General features: G+C 28.9%; 1 protein-coding gene and 1 long non-coding RNA gene across 7 annotated transcripts in view; one reads left to right on the forward strand and one right to left on the reverse strand.

Annotated features, from left to right (window-relative positions):
• Positions 1-26,246, reverse strand: part of LOC123272006 (fat-like cadherin-related tumor suppressor homolog) — an 81,038-nt gene that overhangs the window by 49,363 nt on the left and 5,429 nt on the right. For all 6 annotated transcript variants that reach the window (XM_044738582.1, XM_044738584.1, XM_044738581.1 and 3 more), the window contains exons 2-3: positions 5,149-6,250; positions 2,142-4,984 (exon numbers count right to left, since the gene is read on the reverse strand). In XM_044738582.1, coding sequence (XP_044594517.1) covers positions 2,142-4,984; positions 5,149-6,104 — 3,799 coding nt within the window. In that variant the 5' untranslated portion in view covers positions 6,105-6,250. The remainder of the gene's footprint in view (positions 1-2,141; positions 4,985-5,148; positions 6,251-26,246) is intronic.
• Positions 5,805-17,511, forward strand: LOC123272034. The gene is made up of 3 exons (XR_006511006.1): positions 5,805-5,817; positions 11,278-11,280; positions 17,379-17,511. It is a non-coding gene; the product is annotated as an uncharacterized LOC123272034 (long non-coding RNA).

Here is a 26,246-nt window from a genome sequence, read left to right on the forward strand (position 1 = left end):
ACATTTTCTGCAGTTAAAAATTTTTGTTTAAAAGATAAATAATATCTCATAATTTTAGCTTCAATAAAAATAACGCAATAGACATATTGAACTAGTTTCACCTTTTTTTTTTTTTTTTTTTTTTTTTTCGTCAATTGTTAATAATAAATAATAATATATACTATGTATAATATAAGATGTGCGTATGAGCTTGAAATAGCATCTGAAACCGGTTAAGTATATGTTTTCTATCTAACCGAGTGTGTAAAAAGTACCACTATAGTATACACACCGTCCGTCTACCTTATATATTATATCAACTGAGAGTTTCTTACTTATCCGGTCACTGCTCGCGTATATTATATTATGTATATACATAAATTTATAATAGTGGATCGTGGATCGGATCCGGGTAGCTAGACGTAGACGTTATGTGCCCGCAGGACTTTAAACCAACTTCTTATCCATCAGCTTTCAAACACTATACACTAGTGTCTTTTGATTTTTTCTATTTTTTTTTTTTATATATCATTCAATATATTAATAGATTTCCATTTAACTAACAACTAATAATAACGGAAGGATACCTCCATATATAACGGTGAATTAGTAAAAAATAAATCGATTGTCGTATCGGTGAATATTTAAATTATAAATGAATTATCATAGAATTTTTATGTGAATTTGGTAGTCATTTACATGTTAGGTTTTTATTTAAAGTTTGCCAGTGCTGCAGTCTCAGTAAAAGCACATTCGTCTCGGAAGAAGCTTTTCCAAGCCTCGTGCAGTATTCACGGCACTTGTACAACGCCGAGCCTCCCTCGAGCAATAAAGGATGCTTCTATCTCCAGTTTCTAACTTTATCTATTCGTCTTAGCTTCTACATACTATATACTACATACACCTTATATTACAGCAACGCTTTTTGTGCTGTCAAAATATTAATATGTCACGTGACTGTTTTTACACCACAGAAAACAATTTTCCCGCATTTCATACAACAATAAAAAAAAACTATTATTGTTATTTTAATTAACAAATTTTTATATTGAAAATATACAACAAATATTTGTTGTATAGTAAAAAAAATAAAACAATTTGATGATCTACTGATTGAATTAATTATTGTTTTACCACCCACGCAGATCCCTTCGAAATATTTCTTTTTGCAGTGTGTTTGTAGTGCCTATTAGTAGTATGTGTAATTCTGTACATATATAGATATGGATGGTAATATAACTAGTACTTGGCGCCCCAAGCGTCGACATCTCGTGAAATAATATGAATACCGGTTTATATATTATTATATTATAAAAGAATATTAAAAAGATAAGAGGCTAAAAATTTCTCAAGTTGCAAAGGCGGTGGAAATGACGTCATGTTATATTTATAGATAGATATAGATATATGTAGTACAGAGCACATGTAGAATTAACTACACAAATATAAAGTTTATTAATGCTTGTGTATTAGTCTTTTGGTATTGTCGTGAGTTTAACAGTGTACGGTATATTTATATTTACTTAGTTGTCTGTTTAAAAATTAGTTGACTTGCCGGTTTAACCGGTAAATTTTCTGAATACTAAAAATTATTACGTATATTAATTCAATTGAAAGTATTTTAATAATAATAATAATAATAATGATAGTGTTTTTTTAGTTATAAATATTTAAAATTATATCAGATTAAATAAACATTATAATAATCTGTAGATACTTATGTGGATTGCAAAGATATACAGTAGATATTTAGTAATAAACGAGTGGTTGTGAAGTTTAATAGTGAGGTGGTTAAGTATCTGGATAGCTTGGTGCCTGGGAAAGTTAACGGACATGACCAAATCACAACACGGATTCGTAGTCGTGGTCTAAACTATACATGTCTATACACTTGTTACCTAACTCGGCCTATTTGTTAGTTTATTCACTTGGTATATCCATCTCACTTTAGTTTATTCCCCTTTTACTCTTTCTCTATAAGCTATGTTTTATCGCCTAAAATGTGGAACTGGATAACTGGATATCGAGCTGCGTCATCCAGCCTCAAAATTTATTATCATTGCTTTACTTTGTCTCTCTAAAAGGCCATTATTATAGAGTATCGTTTAATTGAAACAATATATTATTTAAAAAAAAAAAAAAAAAAAAAGAGGATAACTAACCTTGATCGTCAATTGTAAAATATCCAATTCCATCGCCACCACGAATACTGTAACTAATTCGTGAATCTTGACCCGGTGGATCGAGATCTTTAGCACTAACAGTTGTAACTATTGTACCAATTGGTTGATTTTCTGCTACACTAGTTGAAACAATATAATCATCAAACACAGGAGGATGAATATTTTCATTAACATCAACAACTTCAATAATAAGCATAGTTTCTGACGACAGTGATGGCTCACCACGATCTTTAGCTATTATCGTTATTGTGTGAACTTGACGCTGTTCAAAATCTAAATTTTTAATAGTTCTGACAGTACCGGAAAGTAAATCAACTTTAAAGTAACCTTCACTGGTGTCCATGGTATCTGACAATAAATATTCAATTTCACCACCGGGGCCTTCATCTGGATCAGTTGCTTCAATAATAGCGACAACGGTTGACACTGGAATATCCTCACGTACTTTAACAGAGTAACTTGATAATGGAAATTTAGGTGGATTGTCATTTATATCATCAACTGTAATACGAACAAGAGCATCTGAATAAAGTGATGATGTTTGTAAATTATCTATATTATTACCACCACCACCACCACCACCATTATCACTGGCACGTATTTTTAATTCGTATATTTCTTGTCTTTCACGATCTAATTTACCATAAACACTCAATACTCCAGTTATTGAATCAACACGAAAATCATTTGTTTCAGTAATTAATGAATAATTTATTTTAGAATTTTCGCCTAAATCTTTATCTGTTGCATTAGCACGAAATACAATTGTTCCATTTAATGCATTTTCCGATATTTTAAAGCTTGCCAAAGGTTTTTCAAATTTAGGAGGATTGTCATTAACATCTAAAATAATAATTGGTAAAATTTTCGATGATGATTTTTGTGGTTTACCTAAATCATAAACAGTTATATTAAGAAAATATTCATTTTCTCTTTCACGATCGAGATAACCAATAATATTTAAATCACCAGTTTGTTGATTTATTGAAAATACAGAATCACGATCACCACTTGTTATACCGAATATTAATTTACCATTGTAATCAAGATCACGATCTTTAGCGATAATACGAATTAATGTAGTACCCAATTTAACAGATTCATTAACCTTTATTTCTGTTGGAAAATCAATAAATTCTGGTGTATGAACATTACCACCATAACGACGTGATTTAAGTGGTGTATTATTGTTGTTGTTGTTGTTATTAACACCACCACTGTAAGTATTATCGCCATTATTAATATTCAATAATGGTTCATTATTTTTTTCAGCTAATTCAATAGCGTCTGTAAGCCGTTTTGCAACACCTGTATCATGACAATTAAAGAGACCAACTTTTGTTTTAGTTGCTGTTGCTGTTGCTGCTGTTGGTGTTTTTGTTATTATTTCACTGTCAATTATTTTATCTTGAGAACCATAATTTGTTTTAACATTTATTAATTGTATACGTACAAAATTTATATCAGCAAAATGTGTACCATCAGTAGCTGTTATATTAACATTTATTTCATTATCAATTATTTCAGTAAAATCACAAATAGAAGACAATACACCAGAAACAGAATCTAATGAAAAGCATGATTCTTGATTTGATGATTCAATACGATAATTAATAATATTACCAGCATCAAGGTCAATAGCTGATACTGTTAAAATTTCAGAGCCAATAGGTATAAAACGTGATAGACGTACAATACAATTTATTTTTTCAAATTGCGGTCTATTGTCATTTATATCACGTAGTTTAACACGTAATTGCATTTCTGTTTGACGTCGATAGGGTAATCCCCAATCACTAGCACGTACTGATAATATATATTCACGTTTCATTGTTTCATAATCTAATACCTGTTTTGTTTTTATTAAACCGGTAAATGGATCTATTTCAAATGGTATTTTTTCAATATTATCTATTGAATATGATATATAAGCATTTTCACCAGAATCTTTATCACGTGCTGTTAATTTAATAACATTACTACCAATTGGTTTATTTTCATCTATTTCAATAATCATATCTGAATTTTCAAATATTGGATCATTATCATTGGCATCTAATATATTTATTTTAACTTTAGCTGATGATTGTTTACGTGTACCAGTATTACCCTGATCAACAGCTGAAACAGTTAATGTATAAAGTGTTTTTTTTTCAGCGTCAAGTGGTACTGCTGTATAAAGCATACCAGTGTCACCATTTATATTAAATTCACCACCTTCATTACCACCAACTATTTCTAATGATACTAGTGAATTTTTACCCTCATCAGCATCTGTTACTTTTAATTTAATAACTGGCGTATTAATAGGTGATATTTCAGATATATCAACTTGATATAATTCATTACTAAAAACAGGTGCATTGTCATTAGTGTCAGATAAATGAACAGGTACTATTTTATGGCTAAATCTCTGTGGTGTACCTTTATCAATAGCCTTTAATGAAAGATTATAACCTTGTCTTGCTCCTTCCCGATCCATAACATGTAAAATTTCAATAGTATATTCACCAGGCTTGCGGCCAGATCTCACCCTAAAGTGACCATCTGGATCACCGCCAACAATATCCAAGCTGGCTATTTCACCGTGTATACCTTCATCTCGGTCAACGACACGTATTATGGCGTAAACATCGGCATTTGAATTCTCAACAATATCTGGTAAATTATTTACGTAAATTTCTGGCGCATACAAGTTTACTTGCTGTACCCTTATGGTAACCCTAGCAGTACTTGACCGACTCATCGTGCCGACCCCACGGTCCAGGGCACCTCGATCTTTAGCAACAACAACTAAATCGTGAATGGCACGTTCTACGTATCTGTAAAATAAAAACAAAATAAATATTTACATTACTTGTTCTATTGAGGCTATATGTTAAGTTCAAATTATTTATTTATAATACTACATGTAATAACAATTATTATCAATTCAATAAAAATATCAACAGTGTTGTTGTTTTTTTTTTTTTTATATATTACTAACCTAAGTGGCCTGGTGAGTGTAATGACCCCAGTGACAGGATGAACAGCAAATTGTTCAGTCTCTTCAGCAAAGCTGTAGTATATCTCTCCATTTATACCCAAGTCAGCGTCTTCAGCTACAACTTTTAGGATACTTTTATGCAACGGTGTATCCTCGGTAACTGTCTCTATATATTCATTAGGTACAAACAGGGGATTTAGGTCATTGGTGTCCAATACACTAACAATCACTGTTGTTTCGGTTTCTTGGTGAACAATTGTTGTTCCTGAAGCTCCTAAAATTCCTAAACCACTTAAACCCCCTAAAGCTTTTAGAGCTTCTCCTGTTTTGTTATTGTTATTACTAATACTACTACTACTACTTTTGCCCGGTGAATTTCGCCACGTCCAAGTTGCCCGAATTTGTAATACATAGCGATCTTTACGCTCTCGATTTAATACCACAACATTACCGGTACGAGTTCTTATCAACAGAAAACAAAAGTCACCAACTGTAAGCTCTTCAGCTTTAAATAATTTATCACGATCGCCACCGACAATACGATATTTAATATCTATCTGATGCCGTTTTATCGATGATACTGATGACAAAGAGTAAGGTAATTTTATCCCCATTTTTTCATTATCTGATGAAGAAACATATGTTTTACCAATTGAATTTTCAGGTATTGTTACATTATATTGAATTTTACTAAATTTTAAATAATTTGTTTCATTATTTATATTTTGATGATTTTTATTACTTTTATTTTTATGATTTTTGTGAAATATCGAACCATGATTAACTGTTTCTATTCTGGTTATCGGGTTATCTCCCTCTGCCTCTTGACTGTTTAAGTCTAGCGAATTGATATGACCACCGGAAGATGCTGAGCCAACGGTAGCCGCTATAAACCACATCCACATCCACATCCATGACCAGATGGACTGGCCACCCCGATTATGCTTCTTCCACATGTTGCTAGCTCATCCTTCCTCTCCCACTGCACATCCACTCCTCATCAAACTTATTCTTTTGCTATTGTTACTATTGTTGTTATTCCTGTTATACTGATGATTATAATAATAATAATAATAATTATTATTATTATTATTTGTTTCACCTGGAACATAAAAAATACACATTTTTGTTAATAAATTTTATTACTTTTTTTACTAAAGTAAAAATTAATAAGACCTCAAATGAATTGAAGAGATTTATAGTGTAAATGGTATTGAAATTTATCTAAACGATAAATTTACTTTAGATTTAGGTTTATTATTACTGTCGATAATTACAGACGGTATTAGAATAATTGCTGTGTGTTTTATTGCAATCCTAAATTGCTTCTCTGCCGCTTTCTCATCTCTTCACCACCTCGAAATCCTTTGTTTTTACCAATCAACCAATAGTATACATTTTAGTCTTACGAAACTCTTTGATAGTTGGAATTTCAATAGGACTTTCAAACAAATTCCTTTGTTAGATTGTTAGGGGGGTTGTCGGTAAACACTCAAACGTAATATACCGTTTAACTAAAACAAGTTATAGTGTAATCGTTAAAAATAATTACACACATATTGGGTAGTCAATACTAAAAATAATTTATCAAATGCACGATTTAAAAATAATTGATTTATTAAAATAATACTGACTGTCTTTTCTTTGATTAATAATTATTTATTTTCATTTTTTTCTTTTAGATACTATATCATATAAGTGGAATTGAATTGATCTCAACCGATGAAATGAAATTTATTAAAATAATTGCTTGTCTGAATTCAATTGTCGAGCTTTTAAAAAGTTAGATGAATTTTCTTGTTCTATTGTCCAACAAGAATGTCAATTTCAATCGTTTTCACTTAAATAAATTTCATTTTATACCATAATGATCTCTCATTATCTAATTGTTATTATATTACTATGTTTAAAAAAAAAAATCAACTCACATTTAATATCATTTTAATAAAAGACACTCCAAATTACACTCATTTATTCTATGATATTGTTTCAATTAATAAAATTTACGCTTGAACAAAAAATTATAATGCGACACAAAGATGGAAAAGTTAAAAAAAGAAAATGGATGTTGAAACTCGTGTAACGGTACGGGATATTCGAGCGGAAAAATAATTATACAGAGTGATGGCCATATTATGATCACCTTGGTAGCTTTTGAACCTCTAACCACCATTAAATTTTTTGAGACTGCGCAACTCAAGCACACCTGTTGAAGACAGACTTGCTGAGTATAAGAATGAAATATATGTTTATAAATATGATTATGATATAAGATAGCAAGAGGAGCAGAAGCATGTAGCATGTAGCATGCAGTATGTAACCGAACAAGCCTTGCCCTAAAAGATATAATATGCTTATTAAGGTATATAAGGTGAGTCAACAAATTTATTTCTCTGCTGATTCTATCCTCTTCATATGTTATTTTATAATATACATATACATATTTACAAGTATAGGTGTGTTCCGTGAATACAACTCGTTTAATTTTAACGATTTGCTATTTTTCAATGACCTTATTTAAACTTTTTTTACAGGGATGACAAATTATATTATTATTATTATCATCCTATAAAATAATTATAGTAAAAGTACATTTAAAAAAGTTTAGAAAATCCAAAAGTGCACGCCTCATAACGCTCAATCATTTTTTAAGAAAAAAATTAATTGTATAATTAATTAAAAAAAAAAAAAAAAAAAATTATAATTAAGTAATTTCTTACAGAGTATTTTTTATTTTTTTTTTTAAATATCGGCGCCCTTTTTTCTTGTCATATGCGCACGCAGTCTAAAAAAATCTAGCTTGATCAAGTGGCGCCAAAGTTTTCACGTGACAAATAAAAAAAGTTCGTTTGGCTTTGTACGGTTGTATCCGTGAATTTTAATAAAAAAATACATAAGCTAGGCCACTGATATGAAATACGGACCCAGTTCATCGAATTCTTAAACTAATAAAAAAGGTCCGGTTTTGAAATATCAATTTGTTCGGGAGTAATCGTTGGTACATCCAAAATGGGGTGACATCTGGACGTCCACGTAAAATTTTTTTCAAAACGTTTTTTTTTTCAAAATAGCAACATGAAATGATTTTAAAAAGTAATATGGTTGTGATAGAGGCATTTAAAGATCACAAAATTGCTTGATCTTGACGAGTCGAGTATAAAGCACAACCTGACGTGCTTCGCGCTATGAGACGTGCAAAAATAAATTACGGATACATTCATGTATAAATTTTTTTACTTTTTCTACTCAACTCAGCTTTTTAAACGCAATGAGCAGCATAACATGTACAGACGATGAGACGCAGCTGCCTTTGTGTGTTCTGAATATTTAAGAACCAGCTCGCGAGACTTACACAATACTCGGTATTGAAGGACCTACTACACGTTTTTTAAGAACCTTGCCCTCCAGGGCCCGAAGGCCTCTGCTCATCTGGGGTACATATTTTATCAATTTAAACTACACATACAATCATATATCTGTTGATTCATTCATACTAATTTTATACTTTTAAAATATATACTTTAAATTATTTTCAAACTCTTTTTTATTCACTGTTATTATTGTTAACAATAATAAATGTGAATAATTATTCCAATCAGTAATTAACTTTTGTATATAACTGAATAACTGATAATTAAAATATAACTGTTGTAACTGTAGGGGCTTTAATTTAACAGACTAATTTACGGATAAATAAGGGTATACGTATTCATTAATTTTTCATTAGTTTAAAGTAAAAGAAAAAAAAAATATTCTCATATATATGCATGTAAATATAATTTGCTTCTATACAAGTTAACTAGTAAGAGCAAAGTTTGACGGTTGACCAGCAACTCTACAACTAAATATAACTATCTCAAGCATCTAGTCTAGCTTACTTATCAGTCGTTGTATCAAGTCTATAAAATTATAAACTAGTTGGTTCAAATAGTTGTTAACTAATGTTAACTACTAAATGTAATAAATTTTAACAATAAAAGATTTATTTTTCTTTTAATAATATTTAAAATGAATATTATTTACCCGGCATGATTGATAATAACATATAAATATGTATGTATTTACAATTTGAAATTGCGTGCTCGAGTGGATCCAACGGTTAATCCAACTGGAATTGTTGTAATGGAAAACGTGAAACTAATTTTTGAAATGGAAAACATTTAATTATCAATTACAATTATCAATATTGCCTACACAACAATGGTTTTGCTTGATATCATATTATGTTTAAACAACGGGTGAGTTATTAAAATAATAAAAAGAAAAAAATATTTATGAAAAGGTTAAATTTGTCGATAATGTCTCAACTGTCAACTATTCTATTCAGCAATATCATGGAAAAAGAAAAAAAAAAAAAAAATTAAAGTCGCGTCATCATATCACATCTCAAGTTAAGTTAACTCTCACTCTCACTCTTATTCAGGTTTTGCCCCTTATAATCGTATATATATATAGTGTATGTAGTATGTATACACATGTATAAGTACATACAGAACATACAGAATAGAGACTGAGACAGAGACTGTCTCGACATATCCACTTGTGTGGATCGGCAAACTCGGGGCCATCTACACTAATACATACAGTTATATAGTTGGTACTCTTCTCTCTACGAGGTTAATCGCTACTTGACCTAATTTTATTCACATGCCTTAATGTACCACATAGAACAATGCTTCTCAGGCGTGATATTATAATGAAAACTCCTAATTAATCCTTTTTATCTTCATATAACATATAGATATCATTATGATTTTTATAATAACTAACTATTAAATCTACTGGCATAAGATAAATACTTTTCATAACCTAATCATATGCTTTTAAATTTAATTAAATTATTATTATTGTTTTTCTTTATTATAATAAAAAATGTAAAATAGTTGAGGAATAAAGTGTGTGAATATGAGAATACGAATACAAATGGGCTCCTGAAGAAAAAGAAATTCCAGAATCAAGCTCATTTCCCTTGGTTGTTATATTCAGTTGACAGTATACGCCGAGGCACGACACCACGAGTCCTAACTAAATACAAGAACAAGAACTTAGAAATAAAATAAAGAGAACTGCGGATTGGATGTATTATATGGTATTATATCTAACCGTTTAATATCGTATCGTATGGTATCGTATCGGGTCAACGTTCTCTTCTTCAAGTGCATTGCCTTAGGGATATCAATGTGAATGTAGATGGTACACTCATCAGTATGTGCTATAGTATACACCATTAAAATCAAAGTGTAGTATGTACAGTCTATGCCAACCATACCGGTTAGGTACAACAGTGCAACATTACTAACATTACAACAGTATTGTGTACTTTATTGTATCGTATTCTCAAGTAGAGGTAAAACAGAGACAGTTGTAAGAGTAAAGTCAAGAGCGTCGTGAGCGTTGAGAGTGGTTGAGAGCGTTGAGATCGTTGGAGGAACAACAGAATAAATAAATAAATAAATAAATAAATAAATAAATAAAAATAAAACAAAATATAGGTAAGATAGGGTTAATCGACGTACTGTGTGTACAGTCGTTCAACTATAAAAAGATGTAACTGGAGGTACCAGGCATCTCACTCGTAAAATTAAAAGCAAAAGTTTAACATAGTTTAAAAAGAGAAAAGAAGTAAAAAGTGAAATACCAAAGAAGGAAATCGGAAAGAATAACCATACCATTTACTTTAAATAACAAAATTTAGTAACATTATCATACTGATTAACATCAGTAACATCTGCTTTAATATTAATTATATCAATCATTTATAAGATTATAAACAATTACATAAAATATATTTAAAATGACACTCAATACAATAATACATATGAGAATGAGGATGGCAGGTTGGTGAATTCTAAGTTGGCAAGTTGCTAACGGCAAGTTGCTGTCCCTACCTGTCCCTCTTACTGCTGCTGTTGGTGTGTTGTTCATCTTAAAGAAAGTAGTTGATGATGATGATGATGATGATGATAAAATAAAACTGGTTTGACGGGAGTCCGGATTTTCGTTTTACTTTTATTTTTATTTATATTAAACCTTTTTTTCGGTTATTTTTGTTTTATTCTTGTCTTGTTCATGTTTTTGGTCTTGTCTTTCGTCTACGTCGGGGTAAACAGCCAGCTCAAGTTCAGCCAGCAGGTACCTGATCAAGTTTTCACAACATAACATTTTTTATGTTATTCTAGATAATAAGATTTTAAACTTTGTTCCATCACTTATTTTGTTTAACGATAAAAAATGAATTATTTTAATATTATTATTATTATTCTTACTGAGTTATATTCTCTATAAAGTTACTGTATAGAGACAATAATTAATTTAGTTAAATGATAAGAGAAGATAAATTTTCATCGTGATTTCATTGTTATAGATATTTAATTCAACTAATCAAATCGATTTCGCTAATTGAATATCAACCGTATATATTTATAATTCATCATATTTCATATCGTCAAAGTCCAATTTAATTTGATGCAGTACACTTACTCTAATAGATAATTTATTATTAAATTAAGATATTAAAGCAATTTTATCAATCCATGTTAAAATATTTAATATGTAGACGTTTCAAGTTCAATAGGTATAAAATTTTGAAATGCTCTGCAGCCATATTATTGTTACGAGAAACGTTATGCGCACATGAGCATTGATTTTTCGTGTAGCTCGTTAGTATTTTGATGGTCCACGAGTAATCAACTTGTCTACAGTTTTAAAAATAAACTAAACTTTAATAAAACAATAGTTTTTTTTTTTTTTTTTTTTTTTTTTTTTAAATTGTTGCATCGGAAATACCATAAAAAGTAAACAATAAACTTTATAATAGTTTAAAATTTCAACAATTGAGTAATAACTAAAAAAAAAAAAAGACAATAATAATTCAACTGGTTTTTAATTTTTCTTGATGTTTAAAAATAAATATTTTATTGGGCTAGTTATTTTTACCCTCTATTGTTCAGTTTAATTAAATAAAATGTAAACAGAACCCGATAATTAAAACGTATATTTAATTAACTTTAAACTTAGTTTGTATAACTATATAAAACCCATTTTTCTCGCTATAATTAGAAATTTTTTTAATTTAGTAAATTTAATATTGATAAATCATAATAATGTTAATGTTTCTCATTGTAAAACTTTAATTAGTGTTTTTTATTTCACTATTAAATGATATATAATAATTAGCAAAGATATTTTAATGACCGATTGTATATATATAGATTAGGATTTTCATGCCATTTTTGGTCAAGTGACTAGTGGATCTGATTTAATCTATAGATATATAATAATAATAATAATAATAATAATAATAATAATAATAATAATGATAATAATATTCTCCTATTAATCATGACCGTGGCATTTAGAACAATGTAGCTTCATCCAGGGTGTCTTATTAGAGAATGACATCAACTCTCTCTCTTAGATTATTTGTTCCTTAGTTTCCTGAATTCCAAATCCCATTATTTCCAATACTAAATTTTTTGATAGTTATAGAAAATATATTATTTCAATAGGGGAAGGGGAAATGGCATCGACACCCTGGATCACATCGTTATATCCGTTCTGTCATGACACTAATGGCTTTAATTTATTAATATTTGTTTTTAGATCCATAAATCTATTGAAATAACAATAGAAAAATAAAAAAATAAAATTGGTTGATTTATGTACGGTTGTTATTGTGTACGGAAATTTTATTACTGAATTTTTAAAAGTTTAAAATTTAACTTATCCACATATATGTATACATAATTTTTTTTTACTAATAAAATTTGACTCAAGTTTTTTTTTTGTTTTTCTTTAAATAATAAATTATACATTTTTTTTTAGTATGTTATCGTGTTGATAACACGATACTCCATAGTGTGTAATAATTTAACCATCCGGTTTTATAAGCTTTGATAACATAATACATAACAGAAGTAATAGCTTATCTTTTTGTTATCTATAATTCCCTTTCTTTCAAGTATATAATGTATAGAAAATAGGAATAAATCCCCTTAAAAAAAGTCTGATATTGTAATGTTATGTATATTATAATATTAACGTATAACTTAGTTTGGCAAAGATGTTTTTTTTTTTTTTTTCTTCAAAATGAAATCACCGGTAAGCAAAACTAAATAAGTAAAAGCTTCTGTCAATACCAGACGCAATCTGTGCGATATGTACATGAAATAAATAAATAAAAAATTCCGTTAACAGTTTGAAAAAGACGTCAAAAAGTTTAAATTAAACGTAGAGTAAAATATGAAAAATTTAAATATAAATATAATTCAAATAGCTGAGTATAAGTATGTAAATATTTGAGTTGTCGCATGGTCCGCAAATATATATAAATGGTAAAAAACGGAATATATAACAGAGGCAATGAACGGAGCGAAAATAGCGCAGTACACACAGTGCACTGTAGGTAGTAAAATATAATTCGGAAGCAGTTGAGCCAGACTAGTTTTGGTTAATAATCTCACGCAGTCTATATATCAGTATATATGTGTACATCCAATATAACAAGTTAGGGTATATATATATATATATATATACATAGTAGTAGTAGTAGTTCGTAGAGTATAATTGCCATACAGTAGGTATGCAGCAAGTAACACGATCGGTAATGTCCAGTGATGCGTGAAAAATTAATTACGCTACAGCACGAACATGTTGCAGGAAACTGGCTCGATAATTTGACGCTTCACTCGGTACATGAGCGATCGTGAGAGACCACGAGACAATCCTGATTTTGTAATCCTGTTCCGTGATTAATTATCAAAACGTTCTATTACCTCTATTATTATTCTTAGTCATTTTTTAATTGTAAACTTTTCATCATATGGTTTTACAACTTAGCTGTTGTTGTTGTTTGGCAATGGAGTGAGAAATTCAAATGGACTGCTTTTTAGACTTTATATACATATTCAACGGATTTAACAACAAGGACACGGTGTATACAATTGATGAAAGATATATATATATATATAACACACAGAATAACAGAAATAACGTAACAACATAACAGCTGGTGATGACTTGATCAGTTTCTCGAGTTTCTCGAGTTTCTCGAGTTTCCAGAATTTTCGCGTTATGACGTATGTTATTATTAAACGAGGTGGATTTTAAGCTTTCTGTTTCCTTCACATGAATAACTTTGTATTGTATAAAACTATTTTCCTCAAATTAAACCACAGCACATATTTTTTATTATTATTATTTGCAGTGAATAATGCTAACTGTGACAATGATATTTAGTATCTAACCTAAAAAATAATTGAATAACAAAAATATGAAAATTATTACAATTACTTGGTAGCTAGCAGCTGGGTATTGTTATAATAAATTAAGATAGAGACAATTGCTCGTTGAAGAAGCAACTTATTTAATCGTCGTTTCGCTCCAATTTTCTCAAGTATAAGAATAAGGAAAGACATTAGCCTGGAAACTTAACTCTATCATGGATTTTTGACGACAAGAACGACAGGAACGTCAGAAACAAGACTGAAACGACAAGATCAAGAACAGGATGGGTTGGTGTTAAAAGACAAGGACAAGATTAAAATTTAACAAGCCACGTAGTACAGTGCCTTGATAGGAGGAGAAAGATTATACGAATAAGTAATAAGTAATAAGAATATTCTCTCCATCTTTCCTAAGTATATATATATATATACTTTAAACTCTTGGTCTTTACTGAGTAAAAGTGTCCTTGTTTAACAAGCGCGAGAAACTATATATATTGCCGGAAAAGTTTGTGAATTCGTAGCAGCAGGAGCCAATTGAACGTCTTTTACGTTTTTTACGTCTTTTGTGTCTTTTACGGGTTTAATGGTAACCAACCAACCTCATTCATTGTAACCAGCTAGAAGTCAGAAGCTATATGAGCTAAGAGCTAATAGAAGCTAATAGGAACTAACGAAGATACTCGAAAACCTAACTACCTCACCAGCAGATTAACTTGTAACTAATTTAATTCTTTTCTTATTCTTTTATTTTGCTTCAACAATTATAAAAAACTCTCTTGACTATTTATAATTCATCAAGTAAACTGGGTAAATAACTTGGACTAATATATATTTCTAAACAACAAGTTAACGCACGTGATGCAATTAAATACATATATTGTTAAGTTAGCATCAGGTTGGATGATATCTACATCTATATCTATTCTCAGCTTCTAACTCCTGACCAAACTAACCAACTCAAATCCAAGTCTAAACCCGATTGTCCTGTATCTACTCTGTAATATTATATGTACATACATATACCTATAAACACCTATATACGTATATCTGGTCCCAATGGAACTTTAAACTTACATGGTTGGACATTTACACAGATGATTATTATTATCATTCATCTGAGAGGTATATATTAAATAGGTATGTATTAAATATAGATATTGGTAGACGTAACACCATATTTTTTATAACTAATAATAAGTCATAAAATGTAGTATGTATAATAATGAAAATGATATTATAATACACGATTTTTTTTTAAACTTTCATGCAATTATATAATGATTTTATTCCGTTTAAATACATAAACAAGTAGAGGTAAAAGACCGTTACGTATTAAATGTTGATAAAATAAGTTAAAAGTTTATTATGGTTTCAAGTACAACAGTACTGCAGTCTGCAGTCTGCAGTTTGCAGAATAGAGTTTGTGAGTCAAATAAACATGAAACGAGATCGGCAAATCGACCACGCCCAAGATAAATACTCCACACCTAGTCTATAATAGTCTAAACACTCAACTATTCTACGCTTTATACATATATTTAACATTTAACATATAAACTCTCTTGTATTTTGTGTCCTTGTAAACTTTTATTGTTTACTTAAAAATAGATAATATATATAATTAATATAACTCATATGCATGGGCAAATATATACATATGTCACATGTAAAATTGTTGGTAAAATAATAAATTCTAATTATTGCTTCAATAATCCTACACTATTTTTATTTATTATTGTTATTTAATCGACTGGTTGTCTGTAGGTGCATTATATAAGATATTAAATCCATTATTATACTTAATGTATCTATACGTCTATTACTTTTTTAAACAGCAGCCAGCATCAATATAAATACAAGTTAATTATTGTTTTTAATTTTTAATTTTTTTATAAAAAATAATTGTCCCACTAAAAGAGATAAAAAATATTAGAGAAAAGCTTTTACCCTTATTTTTGATCTCACCTGAGACCACAACTACTTTGTCAGTGGTATCCGGTAACGACAAAGACACCAATTAACAACACTTTTTCTCCAGTAGTCGTCGTCTACCATCTACTAGATATACATATATATATATATAAACCTTTTCTCATTAGCCGTTTTTCTGAGTCACAATAACCTACGTGATGACGACAAGTTAGAAAAAATAAAAAAAAAAAAATTACGTCTTGGAAAGAAAAAATAATAATAATAACGTTAAAATTTCATACATATATACATTTATTTCTCTTAACATTTTTAATTAAATGGAATTTTTCATAAAATATACTAAAGTCTCTCAAGAAAAAAAAAGGACATTAGAGTTTTAATTTATTTAGGATTTTATTTTTTTTTTTTTTTTTTTTTCTGTCTGTCCATGTTCACGTTGACGTTTATAATAGTAAAATAATTATATTATTTAATTAGTTATTTTAGTGTACGGCTTTGCACGAGAGCCAGTACAGTAAAAAAAAAAATAGAATGATGATGTATATTTTATTAAAGGGCGAGTTATTAAAAGATTAAGTAGAAAAATTAATAATAATATAAGTTATAAATTAAAAATTTTTAAGTAAATAGTTATTGCATTGCGTGTGATATTTTTAAAAATTCGTAGAACGGAGTTAGTCAGAGATTGTGGCTTACAAAATGGGGAATTGTCATGTTGTATTGTTTTTGGTCTGGTACTTGGTGCTAGTATCAGTATAGGATAGGAATTTCAAACGATCAAACGATATAATACATGAGTAGAGAAAAAAGTATGGAGACGACAAGACAACGCCTGAGCTGAATAACTAAACAGTAACTAGATACATTGTATACATACAATAACTTTAACGATTTGTAATACTTGGGACAAATGCTACAACTATAATTAATTTACTTTTTTTTTGTTATTTGTTAATTAACATACTTATTATCATATAATTAATTATTAATTTGTATATTAAGCAATTATATATGAGAAATTAATCAATCCGAGAGAAGTAGACTTAATAGGTTTAATAGGCATTGAAATAGGTATTCGAGAAGCAAGTAATATCGGGATCAAACGCCTTGACTGTTGTCATGTAAATTTCTCTCTCGATATATGTATACAGATAATGGTTGTATTTGATATAGCTATTGGAGGTGACAAGACCTATGAATACAACTAGTAGTAGTAGTAGTAATATTGGTAGTGGTTTTGGCATTTGATTTTGCATTATGGCTTAATGCTACTTGCGCTTCGTAACACTCATTAGACGCTAAACTGGTGACATTGTTGTTATCGTTTACAACGATCAATATATGTCTCATTAATATTCTATTATATCCGATACATTTAGTAACATACATTTAATCCTTTTATTGTTATAAAATTAATTAAGAGATAAAATCTTAATTCAATTAATAAATAATAAATACTTAAATTTAGTGGTTTGTCGTTTGTCATCGAGTTACCAATGAGTATATATATTTACACATTCATTTCCGGTGCGATTTATCTTGCGATAAGGTTTCACGTAGGAGGACTTTGATCTTATTTACATAAAATAATACTAATAAGTATTAACAATAAACCAAAGTGTGTGGTGTAAATGCGTGAAGGTGTGTATTAAGTATGGTATGAGACACACGTCATTTTACCAAGATTATTATTAGTTGATCTAAGGTGGAGTAGTGAAAGTTTAAACTTCAAATTAATCCGTGTTTTATTCGATTCCATTAACTTATTCTAATTCTAATATGCTTGTAATAATAATAATAATAATAATTATTATTATTATTATTATTATTCATTATTGACAGTTTTATTGTGTTTTTGTTTTTCACGGAATAATTGTCATTTCAAAATTTTATTGATAATGTCACAATATGTCCATTCGAGTTTAAGTGTTTTAATTAATTTAACTAAAATATTGATTGCGAATTGATTTTATTGTTGGGTAAAATAACGTCGCATGTCAATTTTCATTTGTTTTATATTATTTTATGTGATATTAAATCTGCATATTACCGTTCAATATTGATTTTTTTTATTTTTATAACTATCATTACTATTTTTTCATTTAATCAAACTTAATAATTTTAAATTGATTAGCCTAATAACAAAAATAAAATAATTTATTTTTGATCTAACAATTTTTAAAATAAATCTAGTCTTTTCATTAAATGTTTAATATAACGATAATGATGATGAAGATGAAAACAGTTAAGTTTAAATGCCAGAAACTTTTATCTATTAGATATATGTATTATATCTGGTAGTTATTGTTTTTTTTTTCTTTTTTTTTTTATTTTAGTCTTTTCGGGTGCTTCTGCTCCAACAACCGGATAGACAGGAAACGTGGCTCGAATTGAATTCCACTTTAGTGGAGGTTGTTGGTGAAGCAGACCGACAAGTGCAATAGGGCGTTTTGAATCGACTGGTATATGGTGTACTGCTCTCACCACCACCACCACTGCCAACTCTTGTAAGAAGCATATGACTCTTGATATAGATATATCTTTTTTTTTCGTTATCTTTCCTGATATTTTTTCTTTAATTTATTTTTAATATTACTCCCATTATTATTATTATTATTATTAATAATAGCATACTTATATTTTTACAATAAAATAATAGAGTTGAAATGAATTAAATTTTCATTTAAAAATTAATAAAGAAAGGAATAGTATTATTTTATTAAGTAAATAAGATAAACAAAAATAAAGACAGAAAGTTGAAAAAATAAAAATTCTAAAGCATCTTAGGAAAATATGTATGGTATGGTATGTTGAATTTATAAAACTCTCAAGTGTATCGTTTTGTCATTTATTTATTCTGGGATTTTATACTATATATATATATGAGAATAAATAAAGTTTATACTTGATAGTTATATATACTATATACTGCTTTCACCCGTAACAGTTATATAAAAGAATTAAAAGTATATTATAATTTATAATAAATATAAATATATATGACTATTTGGAGTATATATTTTTTATAAAAATAACAATTTATCATAAAATAATATCACCCGGTATATATTTTTATTTATTTACTTTGTATTTATATTAATGTTAATATAATAAAGTAGTATTCACACACATGTTAAAGTGGTGGTTAAGCTGATGCATCTGACATTTCACCGTCTGCTTCAGCAAACAAATTTATATGTATATATTATCAATATAATTTTCTTTTCCTAGTGTACATATATACATTTATATTTATATTTATACGGTACAGTTGCTGATAATCCGTAAGTTTATCCATCCGAAAGTGAAAATCTCGAGTAGACGAACAGACAAACAACAGGCTGTCACTAAAATACCATCCAGCATCATCCTGCCTGGTACGGCATACCAGTTTTCATTTTAAAAATAACCTTATAGAGTATTAGCTGAAGAGCTAAAAAGCTAAAAAGCTAAAGCGCTAAAAGATGTATACAGCTTTTAATTTAATTTCTATTTATTTAGATAAATATTTATTTACTTTTTTTTTTTTATTTTCAATAACAGCTTGGTTATTTTTTGATCAATATTCAAATTTATTGTTCTGACACTAATGTCTTTTAATAACGATTATTTTACTTTCTAAGCAATAAATAATTTTTTTGTAACGTTTAATTTAAATTTAAAAATTCGAATTAATCAATAAAATTTTAATTTTATTTATTGTACAAATATAAATTTAATTATAATTATAAAATTACACTGGTCGTTGGTTGGGGTTGTGTAAATAAAATACGGCAATCTTTTCATTAGATATTTAAAATTTTTATTTTTCTTAATGCTTTCTTCAAGCTTGTCCGGCAGTGCAAATATACAGCAGTCTCGTTACCTCGACTTACATCGAGCATTCACGACAGGAGCAGTTTTACGGTGTGGGTTATCCACTCGGTAAATAACTCTCTGGCGTCCTGAGAGCTCAAGGATTTACACTCGCGTCTGTTTGACGGTTTAAAAAAAAGATTATTCCAACATTGGTTGTATATAGTTATACTCTGCTAAGAAGAAATAAGTAAAGAGAACTAAGCGGGTACAGGAAAAGCAGAACAAGAAGAATAAGCAAAGTCAAAGTGGCTTTACGGCAATCTTATTCAGCTTACATATTACATTATTATATATTTATATTTATATTAAATATATACTCTTGATAGAGTTTTTAGGCATATAGTATCGACGTAGATAGAAGCAAGTATAATAACTGTACGATGAGTCTTGAGTAAAACTATCACTACTAATGTAGTATTTTACTAGATATTATATATAAATCTAATTTTAGTATCTTATCTCAGTATCTTGATATCTTAAAGCTAGGGTCACAATTTCCTGACTCAAACTTGTAGTACATAGCATAAAATTCATGTAAATCGATCTGACAGACGATTAAAGCTCTCTCGATTATCACACCGTTTTCACCTTCTACGTAGCTTTACAGACACTTGTAATATAGATATAGATATTATATACTACAAGTGAAGTTAAATACAAATGAGGGGGAAAGAGAAATAAAGTTTAATTAAAAATCAAAATCACCGTAAAGCTTAGACCCTATAATAGGCTCTATCCAGACTATATTAAATAGTCAAGTAACAAAATTAATTAGTCCATCAATACTTAATATAGTACATCGACAGATAATAGATTATGATGAATCATTAAGAAATTCTCGGATAAACTTTGGTAAAGCTTTCTGCGCTTTCTCAATTTAATATTAATATTAATATTTCAACAGTTGTGTGTTATATTATGCTATGCTACGCTCTATACTATATGTGCTGGTGGTTTAATGGTTAGCTTCAGGGTAAATTCACCTTCAAGAAGTCTCATTAGACTACCTGATATACATAGACATATACTAACTTGATCTTGTAGTTACTTTATTTTACTTTACAATAATCGTTCCATAAATATTTGAGAAAAGTTTTATTAAAAAAAAAAAAAAAAAAAATAAATCAATGACAGTAATTAAGAATGAAATTATAAATTAATATGATAAACAAATGAGATTGTTTGTATTTATAAAACAAAAATATTCGTAATAACTCACTAACACATCAACAGTGCAGCATTGTAGAGTCAAGCGTCAACTTGAGTATTCCATTCTTATCTTTTGAAATCCTCCCGCTACGCCGGCTCTACTCAGCTCGTATCGCACTCGGTTTATGAGTAAAAAGAGTATTATTGTTGTTATTGTTGGTTGGTTGGTTGGTTGGTTGGTTGGTTGGTTGGTTGGTTGGTTGGTTAGTTGATGGTGTATATTTACCGTGGAATTCTTGAAACTGTCGAGTGGAGTGTGCGAGTCATAGAGTTGGTGGTATACAAGTGGAGTAAAAGTGCTGGTTACACCACTGTTGCACTCTACTCACTCTACATACAAGATGAATACACTTTGGTTGTATGTATTGCATATAGCGGGATGTTGGATATTTCAAGGTAGACAGTACACCGTCCACGTGATCACCGGCAAAGGGGAAGGTCAGAATGTCAGAATGTCAGAAAAGCCGAGAGTACCAATGGTACCAAAAGAAACAGAGAAAGATAAAAAAAAATTCATGTGGCTAAGTGGTGGATTATATATTACATATACCGTCTTTTCAGCAACCATAATATGTATAACATATACAATATACCTTCACCGTTAGTCTCAATACAAGTAAAAGTTGAAAAGCCATTATATATCGATGCTGCTGTGTACATTCTATACTTTACTATACATCTGAAGTATGTAGTGTGTAGTATTTTACTTGGTGAGGTTAGCATCCTTTCGCACATTACACCAAATATATCGGATATATCAAGTGTACAAAGTACAGATTATAAGTCTTACTTTACTCCCTATTAGTATATTGAATTATTAGAATTATAAATAAATTTCAGTAATATTTCTCAGGGGTTTGATTTTTAAAAATTTCAGACCATACCAGGTGAATCAAAGTTTGAGTAAACTGAATAAAATAAATAAACCAAGAGACTGCGGAAAGAGAAACGAGGCGGGCAACAAGGCAACAAGGCAACAAGGCAACAAGGCGTAAGAACTGCCGGAAGTCGCGCAATGCGGTTTTCGTCGGCGGAAAAGGTATCCAGGGATTCAGAAGAACTACCCAACAACCCAACAATCTTACAATAACCCAAGAATCCCTTGTCTAGTATATCAATTAAAGAGTAAGTTTAGCTCACACGTAATTTTTAAAATTTTTAAAAAGTCAACAGTAGCCTGATAATAACATTATTTTTGGACATGTTACATATATTTTATTTGGAGCAACACCTCATGCTTAACTGCGGTTTATTTTATAACCCTCTAAACCCATATTATATAGTCTAATCTAACTTGTATACATATTGTCTTTTCCAGATTTTTTTAATGTACACCTAAAAACTTTACACAAGTTACTTTTGATCTTTGCCTAATATTAGATTGAGTCAAAGGGATTTATAAAAAACTATAGTTATTCCGTTAAATTGTTTGCCAACAGAAAGCAAAATACTATATATATATTTTATTCCATAGTTCAATAGCTCTGTTGGTAGTTGATTTGCATGCAACTCATAGTGCAGCTCACCGCTTTTATTAACATAGAATAAAAAAATCGCGTTACCCAACAGAACAACGCCTTTTCGTCTTTTCGCCTTTTGCTCCCTCGATTGCTATATAACTACCAATATAAATAAATAAAAAAAATTTAATAAAATATACGTGACAATTTTTCAATATGTATATTTATTTAAGAAAGAAGAAAAAAATTTTAAAGGGTCTTAGTCTGCTTTATGCTCTTTTCTACTTCAAAGAATCAAACTATCGAGTTTGATCTCTTGGCAAATAAATTCGCTTGCACGCTAACGCAACAAACTTTTATATTTTTATCATATTTTTTATCCATTTTAGTTTAAAGTTATTAATATATATTTAAACTTATTATTTTTGATAAATCTTCATTTAATTAATAATAAATAAATATTAAAAACATAATACTCGTAGTAAACAACTCATCTCCAATAATATAAAACACTTTTTCATAAATAAAAAAAACAACAACAACAACATATAAGTTTATTATATACGTGACTCTCTAAATTCTCAATTTTTAAAAAAATATATATTGCTTTTCTCAGAATGTTATTTTAATAAAACCCCCACAGATAAGAGTAAAAGAGTAAAAGAAGAAATTTTGTATGCCTGATGCGTAGTAAACGCGTTTTACGTTTGAATCTTTTATGCATTACATACCACTACCACTACGGCTACCGCGCTACCATACCACATGAACCACATGCTCACGCGCTCAATTTGTTTTTATTAATTTTATAACTTAAATTATTTTCCACCATACTTAAAATTGCATCAATTATAATTATAAATTATTATTGCCTTTATTTTTCGAGTTAAAATAATATTATCATTAAAAATAAAATAGTTATCTTATGAAAATCGATGACTTTAAGCTCACAGCTTACAGTAATGAAAATTATAGATAAAAGTTTAAGATCCTAATACGGAGCTGAGTTTAAACTCCGACATCGTGTAAGAACTTGCCAACTTCTAAAAGATTAGAATTCACCGAATTGACTGGTACACATATGTTACCTTTGCTAAAGTTCCTTAACTACTAGTAGTAGCATAAGTTATTTGCGCTTTTTTACAACTTTTCTGATTTTTTTTTCTGATCTTTTACTTTCTATACCTAATATATATTCTTTTTTATCTTATTCTTATATTTTTATATATTATAAAAAAGCAATTATATTCAGTAACTTAAAACTCATGTATTAATATACATATTTTATACAATTTATCATACTTATCTGTAATATCATACTTATAAATAAACGATGTGACATTCGATCTCTATCATTAAAGTTAATATTTATTCTTAATTCAAATTCTAATCTAATCGATAAAGTCGATTAAAAATTTTTAAGCTTGATCCAGTCAATAATAACAGTAAAAGTTAACGCAATATGTGTGACATATTTCGTATAATTATATATAGAAAAAAAAGTTTAGATAAAAAAAATGAGCAAATATGTTCAGTGATAAGATAAAATGTTAAAGAAAATCAAGACGCCATTGCAAGTTATAACGATACGACTAAAATACTATAATATTTATATAAAAAATAACATAAAAAGTAGAGCTTTGATCGTTTAAAGTCTAATAAAATATACTTTTTAATTATTATTCAATATTTATACGTAAAAATTAGATAATATTTATAAAAATTATTTAATTAATTAAAAAAAAATGATAATAACAGATAGATAGATGTATTATATTTAATGACAGCTGGTAGAATATAATAGTGTAATAAATAATATTGAGAAAAAAAGAAAAAACATTACTGTCAGAAGCAAAAGTACATCGTTAAAAATAAGATTAGACTGGGGGATTTTCCGAGTATAGAGAGCTAAATTTCCATTCATAAATCTAGCAATATTGATCTTGGTATTATGATATATATAATAATATCAGCAGCAGCAGTAGCAGTAGTAGCAGCAGGGTTGAATATTAAGAATAGAGGAAAGAAAATGTGAAAACGAAAAACGATCTTTGGTATACTCAATGTACAATGTTGTTTACTACCGATGAGAGGGTACCTTTGGATGAATCATCGTCTGCAAAACACATTGGTGTAGATATATATATATATATATCAACAATAGGCATCTGATCCCTCATAATAAGGCAAAGCCAAAGCCCGATATCTAGGGTAGATCGCAGTAGCACGCAATAAACTCGACACCCTCGACAACATACGGCGACAACTGGTCGAATCGAATATATATACATCTAACTAAACTGAACTACGTACAACTAATACACACACACATGATGTATATTTATATATAACAAATAAACAATAAACTGGGCTCCACTACTGTACGTCTGATGGTTTTTATATATATATATATATATATATGTATATATCTAGTATAGCGAGTTTTGTATAAATCGAAGTGATCAATCGACAGAGTAAAGGAGAGAATGTGTAATTCGATGGGCGAAACCGTGTGGTCTTGTTTAGTTTCACTATCCTATGTTATATATTATATATGTATTTTTGATAGAGGAAAAACTTGCTCACGACCTTCAATCAAGCACAATGCTATTATATATATTATATGTACAATGTACAACACGACATAAGGGCAAGTAATATTATATTATTGTACTGGGGTGATTCTCAATGGAGCTAAATTCTCTACAAGAATGCTCCACTATATTATAGTTTAATTTTTTTTTCTTCTTTTTGAATGGTTAAATATTAATAAATAAATTTTATGATCGTGAAAAAATATATATTTGACACCGATTATTGATAAAAATCTGATGGATAGTGAAATGGATAAAATATTGTGAAAATAATGAAGCTTGAAAGTTATCAAGTATAAAAAAAAAGTGTAAGATAAAGATAAGGATAAAGATGTGGGTGAACGAAAAGAATATAATACAAATAAGGAAAATGATAATAATAATAATAATAATAATAATAAGAATGAGAATGAAAATCATAGCTGGCAGCGATGTAGCTTCTGTCTGATCGACGCTCTAGGCGAGAGGAGATACAGAGACAGATAGACTAAAAGACAGAGAATAACGAATAAAAAAATTAAAAAAAAAGAAAAGAAAATGAGAGACCTTTGAAGTTTAAACTACGGGCTCGATATTCTCTTACTACGAATGAGGCCATTGACTTGGTTGAATTCTCGATTGAGACGACTTTGCTTCCCTGGATGTATATAGTATTTTAATATATACATATAGGTAAATTCATTGCACACGAGCAAACTAATACCATCAGTAAACGAATAAAACAGTAAACTAGGGTACGGTTGTATACTCTACTTCGGTATTTATCCATCGGAGAATCACCAACGAATGAAAATCAGGATTATATTATTCTTATTTTT

Source organism: Cotesia glomerata, linkage group LG9, assembly GCF_020080835.1.
Source record: "Cotesia glomerata isolate CgM1 linkage group LG9, MPM_Cglom_v2.3, whole genome shotgun sequence".
NCBI lineage: Eukaryota > Metazoa > Arthropoda > Insecta > Hymenoptera > Braconidae > Cotesia > Cotesia glomerata.